Below are 11,144 nucleotides of genomic sequence, written 5' to 3'. Positions count from 1 at the left end.
ATTTGCAATCTGAAGGAATGGAGTTGAACTACTGCCTTAGGTGGGATGAAAGTAACCCTGTAAGTATTTCAGAAAGGAAATATGTTTGCTGGTTTAAATTATGTATTTGTAAGTATATGATGAAATACCGAACAAATTAAATGCTCTTTCACTGGAGTGTGATCTGTCCAGTTACTGAGAAGTTAATCACCATTTAAAAGACATTTATCCACTTTTTATTGCATTTATTATGTTCTTCATTTATTTTTTCTGCGAAGACCTGAGCCCCAAAGACGGAGTGAACCTCACATTATGGATTTAATTCCAACTTTTTGAATTAAATAAAATCTGTTATATTCTATACATTTGACAAATTGTGATTTTAAAGCTCTGATCTTGATGCGATGTATAAAGGAGATAATAAAGGATATTTGGTAACATTTCTGAAAGATGAATAAACAAGTGGTATAATGTGCATCCTCTTTTTTCCTTGTTTTGAATTGTATATCTTTATTATATAAAACAAACAGTCAAAATAATGTAATGTGAAATGAAGGTCAAATCTAATCTAATGGTTTACTACACATAAATATTGCACAAATATTTCCTTTGCACTATCTGAATCATCAACAGTCCTGTTTGATATGGCGCAGTTGTTAATTTGTTTGAAAGCACACTAAACATTTGCATAAATCCATTATGTGGCCAAGAGGTCATCCTTCCATTTAAACACGTTCATTTAGAGGGAGGTGATTGAACAAGTGATAAGGAAACAAAGACGGCCGAACCTCCTCCTCCTCCTCCTGATACAGATGTTATCAGAGCAGCAGCTGGAGAACGGTTAATGTGTTTAACTTTTACATCACCCTCCTCTTAACGCTGTCCTCAACGACACATTCTCTCTCTCTCTCTCTCTCTCTCTCTCTCTCTCTCTCTCTCTCTCTCTCTCTCTCTCTCTCTCTCTCTCTACTCTGTCTCATCACCACCCCCATTCACCATCAGCCCCCTCACTCTCACCCACTTGCTCCCTCACTCTCAGATTGCACATACAATCACACATGAGCCCATTTGAATTGCAAGTGAGCTCTGTGCTGTGAAGCCGGATCAGTTAAACAGGGGGAGCAGGAGGAGAGAAGAGGCCGCACAGGAAGAGAGGAGGGGATACGAGTCTTCACTTGACCTGGATGACATTCGAGGAGTGTTTAACAGGACAAGCCTCCAGGTGTGAAGGACTGAGAGACGGAGAGAGTAAGGAGGAAGAGGAGAGAGCCTGAGGCAGCTTTGAACCACAGCAGGGGCACACACAGGAGCTGGGACAGCCCTGAAGGGACACCTGAACCCTGAAGAGACACCTCGTGGAAGCAGCAGCACCCCACGGGAGACGGAGTCAGTGGAACACCCGACAGCAACCTGCTGTCGCCCCTCCTCTCTTCGCAACCGGCTCTCATCCCCCTCTCCTCCTCCTCCTCCTCCTCCTCCATCCTCACTCCCTCTCTCATTTGATCCCGTCCCTCACTCCCTGCGCCGGAGAGGGAGAGCGTGCACTAAGAGAAGGTAAGGGGGGATGCATGCATGCCTGTTGTTGTCCTTGCACAGCATGTGTTTCTGTGGATCAGTTGTTTTAGGTAGTGTGTGTGTGTGTGTGTGTGTGTGTGTGTGTGTGTGTGTGTGTGTGTGTGTGTGTGTGTGTGTGTGTCCCTGGGGCTTAAAAGCTGAGACTGATGCAGGGCACTTTTCATTTGTTGCAGGAAGGTTTTCATCTTGACAGTGTCACACTTTTGCATGTTTCAAGCCCGTGTCTATCTGCGTCTGCACTGAACTTTGTTATTTCTCTCTAACGGCCTTTAATTCTCTTGTCATTTGAAAGGAAAAGTAGAACTGAGGAGTCGTGCGTTGATCACAGAGAAAAGGTTTAGACAGGGAAGAGTATGTACGAGATTCAGCCACAAAGGGACAACAAACGTATGGACAGGAGAAGGGTTAATATATTGGAATTTACACTCAGCCGTTAAATCCTATCAAGTTCCATGGTCATTGCATATTACCCCTCCATCATCTCATCAACCCCCACCATGAACCACAGACCAGTTCTTTTGGTAGTTTTTTTTGGTGAGGGGGGCAACGGATCCTGCAGGGACCACCCCAGGCCATTTAATCTGTCCCTGCCCACAGATAACAGAAGGCAGATGGTCCTGCCAGTGCACAGAGATGGACGATGACGATGATGAGCGAAGATCACATTCAACCTGTCCCTCTGAACCTGAGCCTGCTACAACTTCTAAATAAGGGGAGAGAGAGGGTTGTATCTGTAATTAAGACTCAGAGCAGCATCCAGTATGAATGCAGACAGTCGAGCGTCTGGGAAACACCACAGACATGAGACACTCATCGAAAAGCAAAAAAAAAAAAAAGCTGAGTATTGAAGTGAGCGGGACCATGAAAGTCATGAGCTCCTCAGTTTGAATGGGGGAGTTGTATATATTTATTGAGGGCGGTAGTTAGCTTCACTAAGCTCCTCTCTCTAAGACCCTGCCTTTTTCGGCCTTATGAAAATTCAATTGGCCATAATTTGCTGAAGAGCCGTATGCATATTTCATCAGCAGGCGCGTTTTGAAGAAACAAGCCCGCCAAGCTGGGTTTTTTTTCTTATCAAGTTTGAATGAGGGAGGGGGGGGCTGCCGTCTGGTAATATGTGACACATTAACCCATTCGCCATGGAGGCTAAAGTAAACACCAATCAGATCCGTGCGTCTGGCTGGAGCTCAGAAACCACCTCCTCGCACAGCAATATTTTCTTTTCTCTCCGTCTCTTTCCCAGTTGCACTTTCTCCTCTTTTTCCGCGCTCTGTCTCTTTCCCCTCTAATTACTCCAGGATCCGGCATCCTCCTCTTCCTGCTCTCCATTTCCACAGCCCTCCCTCCCTCCCTCCCTCCCTCCTCGCTCAGCCTCCCTTTCCTCCCTCCCTCCCTCCCTCCCTCCCATTTCAATCTGCCTCTCTCCCACTGCATGTGTCTCAGTTAAAGCTTTATGGGTCGTTCACTCCCCTCTCTTTTCTGTGCAGGGATAACGAGCAGGCACCTCTGTGCGACTTTGTAGCTGCGCGACGGTTTGTGAGTTTGGATCTCGGAGCGTCCCGGGGCCCAGAAAGGCTCTGATGTGCCTTCTGTAGCCGCCTCCACGGTTTACTGTGATTGTCATCTGATCTACAGGGCACAGCACTGACATAATACACCTTGTTAGAGGGAAAAGCGGGACGTGTGTTTGTGAACATGGTGTGACTTTGAACAAATGCGTTTTCTCTGGGGAGAAAGAGGAACACTGAGGCCTGTAATCATTCTATCGACTATTATTAAATCACAACCACACACAGAGGATGTCACACCCATACATGAATATGCTCTTGGGAAAAAAGACAGGAAACTCTGATAAAGTGTGAAAGAAATAAAACACAGGAAGGGAAGAGAGATGCACAGAAATCTGATCCAGGTTCCTCTTGTCAAGGCGTTTGCATTTATGCACATGCTGATCGGATGTGACTGCGTCCGAGCAGCTCCAGGTGTTGTGTATGAACCTCTCTCCACATCAGCGTGGCTTCCCTCTCTCCTCATAAAGTAAAGCTAATACCCGCCATGATGGATCATTTCGGAGAACAGGCCCATTTGAACTCGCCGGCTAAAAATAGGCATGTAGATGTAAAGACGTCGACTTCAGAGTGATATTAGCAATCCGCTTCACACTTTGGGACGTGTGTGTGTGTGTGCAGCACAGCTTGACACTCACTGTGGAAAAAAAATCACCCATCGCACCACTTCTCAGAGTAATATAGCTTGGCATGAATAATTCTGTCTGAATAGGAAAGGATGTTTCCTCATATCAGTGAATCATCAGCCGCTGCAGCTCCTCAGTGTCTGTGTGGATGTAGGAATTTAACTAAGTGTTTGAGTTCAGTACTGTGTCTGCATGCGTGTGTGTGTGTGTGTGTGTGTGTGTGTGTGTGTGTGTGTGTGTGTGTGTGTGTGTGTGTGTGTGTGTGTGTGTGTGTGTGTGTGTGTGTGTGTGTGTGTGTGTGTGTGTGTGTGTGTGTGTGTGCGCGCTCTGATTGATGTTCTTGACCTTTTCGTTCACAGAGCCTTGGAGACGTCCAACACCTGGCGATTAAAGGGAAAGTCAAAGCGTGAAAGAGACAGAAATCAAGAAGAAGCCGTGATGGGACTAATGTCCGTGTCCTGGTGTCTCGGTGCAGCGTTGGCTCTGCTCTGTGGCTCGTCGTGGCCCCAGGTGCACGCAGCTCTGGCCCCTGAGAACGAGGTACCACTTCGCCCCACCACATGGTTACCAGAGGGAAAGCTCACCTCCATAACTCTCCCCAAGGGACGAACTCGCAGGTATTTACAGACGCGATGAAGCAGTTACACAGACATTTGCACTTAAAGAACAAATAGCATCAACAAATACAAAACAATACATGTACAGAGAGTAAAGTTCATTTTGCAAGTTGATCCACTTCACAATAACATATCGTTTTGATGCATTCATGTGTTAATCACCTTAATGTTGCTGCTGGTTAAGGTGGATCATTACAAATTACTTTATATACTTGATATATTAATTTGAATGGTAATAGTTTATATTTTTCTTATATTAACCTATAATAATACCTGAATTGTTGTTGGTTATAATCTATGTTAATGATCTGAATATTCAAAGTAACTAAGATATTTGCTTCTTAAATGTACTTGAGTAGAATGAAAATGTAAAAATCTGAAAATGGAAATATTCCCATGACATTATATTTTAGTACAGCCCCTTCGTAAATGTACTTAGTTACTTTATGCCACTAGCTGTGATTGATTAAAAAATAATTTGACAAACTTGCAGAGATGGCAAAATAATTAATAAGAAGTAATGGATAAATGGTTAAAATGTCCAACTTCTAACAATTCCGGTGGTAGTTAAATAAAAATACTAAAACCAAGAAAAGACAGAGTCAAACTGTATCTGGCATGAGAACAATATCATAACAGTATGCACTTGTATCTAATTACCGGTTTATAATACCATCCAGATTAAATTCCATCGAAATACACACATTAGGAATGACATGGGACTTGAGCTCATATTTCAGACATGTGGGAGAAAGACTGTCACAACTGGCCCCATAACAGGATCTTGAAATCAATTGCTCTGTACAATCACTGGCCCCAAATTCAACTGTGTGTAACCAGCAGTGATGTAAAACCAGGGAAAATCTGAAAATCATCCCAGAAAGCAGATGATTCATGAACCGGTTTGTTTTGCTTTTGAAACAAACTGAATTCTTGTGCCAAAGAAGTTTTTTAACTCTACAATGAAGCGCAGTAAAAAAAGCAAAGATGTTTCCACATTTGTTCATTAAAGACCTCTGAATAAATCCTGAGATCTGCTCTTGCTCCCACTTCGATAACAAGTCACCATCCATCACCCCCCCACAACAATCAGCTTTTCAGAGACACTGGCTGACTGCAGCACCACTGTAGGGCGAGTGACAGGAAGTGGAGCCCATTTGGCCTGAGCCCTCCACACCAGTGCCAGCGCCTGCTCTCCGAAACTGGGGGCTGAAAATTGCGAAATGCATCTCCCTGTGTGCTGCAGGCTGTCCACCAGTGCAGTCATGCAGAACCACACGGCAAATAATGGAGGGAAGACACTGAATCAGAAATTAATCACTCTATTAAATAAACCACAAAGGCGCCCTTGAGAATGACAGTGTCGCACATCTGTTTGGAAACAAACGCCATCTGCACACGATCATGAATAATGGTGTTTGTGTGGAAGGAGAACAAATATTTATTAACAAATAACCATGGACCATGTTCATTTTCATGAAGGGTAATTAACTGTGGGCAAAAAGAAAAGACTTCTATCTTCTATTCTGGCATCTCTGTGGTTGCAAATGTCTTCATATTGATTTTAAAGAACAGTGATTAGTTGAATCCAATCAATAGTTAATATGCCAAGCACGATCCCAGATAGGCAGACAAACAGGCAGATATCCATCTGAAACAGTCAATGCAGCCTTATCCTCTAACTCCCATGATCTGCTATCACACGACTAATCAGCATGCAGGCAAATGGAAAGACGGCATTTGCCAAATGTTTGAAACAGCTGCAAACGTTGAAATTGCCAAGCGCGAGGGAGGAAAATTACCACCGTCCCACCGTATCTGCAGAATCGTCCCCACAAAAAGAAAGGATGTTGCACAGTGTGCACTGGAAGATATCTTCTCATCCATCAGCTCGCAGCTGAATGGAGACAGGATGTTATCTCTTTGACATTCCCCCGTGCTGAATCGAATGACTTCTCGCCGTTATCTCGTGGTGTTTCTCCGCAGGCTGTACTTCACGCTGAAGAAGAAGGCCCCGGCGATGGCGGTGACCGTCAGCCCCTGCGACCGCCCCATCGAGTGGAGCCTGGCCGCCCGCACCCTGAAGGACAAGCCGCTCAAGAGCCTGCAGTGTGAGTGGACGACAGCTTCGGACGCACACTTCACCCTGAAGATCATCACCTGACTGAGCTGAGACAATCAATTAGATATTATCATCACTAAATCACAGACAGGGATTGAAAGGAGGGAAAAAACGCTAATCTGACTTAACTGTGAAACACTAAAGTTTTATGGAAAAACTTTATTGTAGCACAATTCTGTCACAAAGGTCATGTCAGACCATAGACTGTATATAAAGTGAAGCTAACACGACTCAATTGCCTCCTGGTGGCTGGCTGCAGTATAGGCCATAAATCCTGCCTCCTCCGTGTTAGCAGATTGGACATGAGCCAAACTAAACGGTAAAAGTTCACGTTAAATACGTTTTTCTCCAAGTTGGTTTCTGTCATTTTAGGTCGATCTTAGATGTTTGATTGTTTCCAGGAAGAGGAAGTTTGATTTTAATCAGTTGTTTGATGCTAGAAAGGTTATGATTGACAGCTGAGACTGACTCGTGGTTGGTCGAGTGTGTGTACTGGCAAGACCTTGATACCGCAACTCCACCCCCAATTGCTACTGAGCAGACTCCGGCAGTAAATAAATGATGAGGGTCAAACTATGAGCAGACAAAAAACAGTTCTGATAGTTTTAAAACTATTTGTTTGTCTTTAATTGTTTTTTGATGGACACCACTGCTGCTTTATCACATTTATACACTGAGTAACTCACCCTAATGATCAAACTCAGGCCTGTGTATTTTCAGAAGAAACTGTTTCTAAATTTCTTTATCACATTTATTATTTAGCTTTAGTCTTTCTTATCATCTTCACGTTGTACCCATTTATTTAAATTCAATGCAGGGAGAGAAGTTATATATTTTTTAAATACCACCCACTATCTTATCATATCTGGTTGTCACGTTGTCATAAATGTTCCATGAGGATTTGGATTTTAAAATCTCTTAAAACACACACACACACACATAAAACTAAGATGTCCGTCGACTCTCCGGGGGAATAGAGTAAATCACATCTCTAAAGTAAAAGGTGCAGATTTCAGGGTAAGAAAAAATAGATCTCAGAGTTTTTAACTAGGTCTTTTCCAGGTTAACTAAACAAGCTCCTCTATATAGTGAAATAACATGAAGATATAAAATGAGACATGAATCATTCAGACCCTGAGCTCGTGAGTCCCCATCACCAGCCTGAATTATTCACTTTGATTCTGTAACGTTTGGTCTCATTTGAGGAGCGATTCCTCATCTGGAGGAGAGAGGAGCGGTGGAGACGAGGGGCGACGGGTCAGCGCGTGTTTGTTTGTTTGCCATTGCGTCATTCAGGTGAAGAGTGTGCACTTCAAAATGAAAACACTTTGGGTTTGAATGAAAATACTGGAAACAAGTGGCTGTTGACATTTTATGTATTTAAGGTTTGGTGTGCTTGGTAGTTTGTACTTTGTTTAAGTACTTGTTCCGTGTGTGTCGTGCAACCGGTGTGTGCATGCACGATGCTTCTTTACATTCGTCCATCATTGCTGTGATCATGTTGTTCAAATATTTTTGGGCAGTAACCTTCTACTGATGAAGCTTAAATCATCGTAGTTATACTCGAGGATTATAACTTGTTCATCCCACCATTCAAAACATAGGAAATATGATCTCTTGTGCACGTCAGGATTCCCAAAGTCTATTCAGACACAAGGGAAGAATGTTTATTTTGTTCTTTTGCAAAAGTGACAAAGTTACCAAACCCTCTCGTGTGTGAATAAATGCAAAGCTTGGGTCAGTGGGCAATCAGTGTTGTTGACCAACATACATAGACCGAAAGCTTGGGGGGGGAACCACGCGCATGGCTCAGGCCAAAGTGAAAAAAACGTTATTTGCCGTTAACATAATGAGGATAGCTTTTAGTGCAGGTGGCAAATATACAGAATAAGAACACTTGTAATGAGCACAGGGTCTACCAGGGGCGTCCACTGTTTACCCGCATGGTAAAGGCCCCACTACATTATAATGTTGATGCAAAGACAAACAAATCGCTTCCTGGCTGCATCTTCACATTTAGCACAGAGACAGAAGTGTGTTGTCAAACTTCTCTACTGTAACTCTCAGCAAGAAAGGTTTTATGTCAAACTGATCCTCCAAGACCAGCAATTAAGAGTCTGGTGTTCCTTTGTTATATTATTAAAGATCATCTTTAGATATATTTTAAGAAATATGAAAGTATTCTGTTATGAATAGTAATTTGTGTCCGGTTTTGAGAAATTTCCACAAAAGTAAAATATTAATTAACTTGTTACAAATCTTTCAAATCAACGTGCAATCATTCCTTCTGAATAAAATCATCCTTCTAGAATTTTATCTTCGAACTTACATCATTCAACACTGTGAAGGTCAAACATCCAAGTTTCGTAACTCTGAGATCAACATGTTTTTAAGTTGTGGGATTTTGATCAATACATTGTTCTGCACTCACAGGGAGCAGCAAAAAGAGCACGCCCGAGGTGTGGTGGCGAGGTCCTGGCACTGAGGAGAAGCTCCACAGCTTCACTGGCAATGCGGTGGACACCTACAGAGGACCTTCCAATGCCCACGCTTCCATCTACATCCTGAGGCTGCGCTCCAAACAGCACAACACCAGAGCCACAGTTTCCCTCCACGAAGGCCTGGGGCCCTCAGGGACCTTCCCTCTGATCCCAGCCGACCCTCAAGTCCTCACGTTGGGTGTCGGCATGACCAGCGTCACCCTCAGCTGGGCGCCCAGTGCCTCCATAACCGGCCTCCCCCAAACACAGAAGAGTTATGATTACTGTGTCCTCGTCAACTCTGAGCAGAACTACCCCAGCCTGTGTGCGGCCCGGGAGAGCAGGAGGAAGGAGAAAGACCAGAAACAGGACAAGAAGGAGAGGAGGACAGTGACAGCGTGGCCGATTCTGAAAGAGTGGTGGTGGCAGCAGTGGGATCCCGAACCCCAGAGTCCAACTTCTGACGAGTTCACTGATCTCCAGTGTGTGTGTCAGGGCACAGAGAGTGTGTGCACCGTCTCAGAGCTCCTGCCTGAAACCCAGTACTTCTTTGACGTCTTTGTGATGGACAGGCTGAACGGCACCAGCATGGCGTACAAGGGGACATTGGCTCGGACACACGAGGAGGCTCGGCCAACCATCACCGCGCTGAGAGAGGGGGAGCTGAGGTGGGTGACCTTCCCCAACCGGGGCTCTAACTCAGAGCAGTTCTTCAGCTTCCGTCCTCGGGGTTGGCAGCAGAGCGGTCTCCTGACGTTGCAGAGCTGCGGTGTTGGTGAGAAGGTCAAGGTCACCGTGTCCAGTAAAGGTCAGGTTTTGACCTCCCAGGGTGTGGGGGGAGAGTTAGTGCACATTTGGCTGCAGGGAAGTCCCTCGTACCTCATCCACTTAAAGAGAGAAGGAACCACGAGCAGTTCTTCTTCTACAGATCTAGCTCTACCAGGAGGTCTGATGGCTTCGGTGAAAATGCAGACCTCCTCAGCGTACCACCGCAAAGGGGTCCCATCTCTACCGTCCACCCTGCAGATCAAATCCTTCAACCGGTTGCGTAGTTGCAACAGTGTCACGCTGGCCTGGATGGGCACTGAGGAAAGAAGCCTGTACTGTGTGTACCGCCGTAAGCTGGGAAGCAGTGAGGCTGAGGCCGGGGGGGGAGCATCAGCTTTAACTGCTCCCTGTCTGGGGCCAGAGTCCCGCTCTGACACCGAGAGGGTTCTCTGCAAGTATTTCCAGGAGCTGAATCCTCGGCGGGCCGTGACTACGGCTGTGATCGGGGGCCTGGAGCCAGGGATGGCCTATGTGTTTGATGTCTATCTAATGAGACGCTGGGGGATCCCTATCAAGTACGCCAGCAAGATGGTGAAGACCAGGAAGGAGTGCTGAGCTGCCGCCCCCTGCAGGAGGTTTTTAGACTGTCCCAGTGTTGGGGGGGGAAATGCCATGGACATGTTGACCATGATACCGAAGCCATTTGACTGTTGTGGAGAGACTGTTACCATAACAAGGAAATCTTCCCTGGAGGAGCAATGGTCGTATTGAAACGTCACTCTCCATGTGAGTGGATGGAACGCATACGAGGAGGATCTGCACACCAGCAAAAAGTTCATAACATTTACAATACGACTCTCGTGCATTTTGTCAATTTGTTTTTCATTGTTGATGACGATGATGATGTGCCAGTCGTCCAAGTGCTTATTCTGTGTCGGGAGTACAAAGGACAGATGAGGTTTGTGATGACAGGAAGTCGATAAAAAAAACAACAGCGGCCGTGCCAAATATGCAACAGAAACAGATGGGGCAATAATTGGATAACATCTGAGACGGGGGGTGGGGGTGGGGGGTGGGTGGGTTGCAGTGTATATCTCCAGTGCTGCATAATGTACAGGCTTATAAACACAGATGGGTGCAATCTACAGATGCTTAGTTCAAAGTCAGTGTGTATCGTTGTGTTCTGCTTTCGCATGAAGCAGTGAAAAAATACTTAGTGACTTGCCTCATTGTCTTTGATGTATTCTTGTGCTGCTTCAAACGCACCAATAAATACTACGGTATCTGTACGTTCCTGACTGTGATGCACGTATTTAAACTGTCTGGACTGTCACTTTGGATTTTCTTGCAACAAAGCTGTTTCCAGATTTCTTATGCAGTTCTAGTTAGCGACAGTTTACTTGGAGGTG

The 11,144-nt window shown here is 45.0% G+C and overlaps 1 protein-coding gene across 1 annotated transcript; it reads left to right on the top strand.

Moving 5' to 3' along the window:
- Positions 1-955: 955 nt before the first annotated feature.
- ndnfl (neuron-derived neurotrophic factor, like) lies at positions 956-10,788 on the top strand. The gene is made up of 4 exons (XM_035172831.2): positions 956-1,533; positions 4,108-4,365; positions 6,352-6,476; positions 8,921-10,788. The coding sequence occupies exons 2-4, from the start codon at positions 4,187-4,189 to the stop codon at positions 10,348-10,350; spliced, it is 1,734 nt and encodes a 577-aa protein (XP_035028722.2). The 5' UTR covers positions 956-1,533; positions 4,108-4,186; the 3' UTR covers positions 10,351-10,788.
- Positions 10,789-11,144: the final 356 nt, after the last annotated feature.

The sequence above is a fragment of the Hippoglossus stenolepis genome, chromosome 12 (genome assembly GCF_022539355.2).
Source record: "Hippoglossus stenolepis isolate QCI-W04-F060 chromosome 12, HSTE1.2, whole genome shotgun sequence".
Classification (NCBI taxonomy): domain Eukaryota; kingdom Metazoa; phylum Chordata; class Actinopteri; order Pleuronectiformes; family Pleuronectidae; genus Hippoglossus; species Hippoglossus stenolepis.
The sequence above is the reverse complement of the archived record's forward strand: the minus strand, read 5'-3'. Positions and strand labels throughout refer to the sequence as shown.

Coding starts and splice junctions, on each gene's coding strand:
- ndnfl (XM_035172831.2), top strand. CDS start 4,187: ATGGGACTAATGTCCGTGTCCTGGTGTCTCGGTGCAGCGTTGGCTCTG. Junction 4,366..6,351: donor CCCAAGGGACGAACTCGCAG/GTATTTACAGAC, acceptor GTTTCTCCGCAG/GCTGTACTTCACGCTGAAGA. Junction 6,477..8,920: donor GCCGCTCAAGAGCCTGCAGT/GTGAGTGGACGA, acceptor CTGCACTCACAG/GGAGCAGCAAAAAGAGCACG.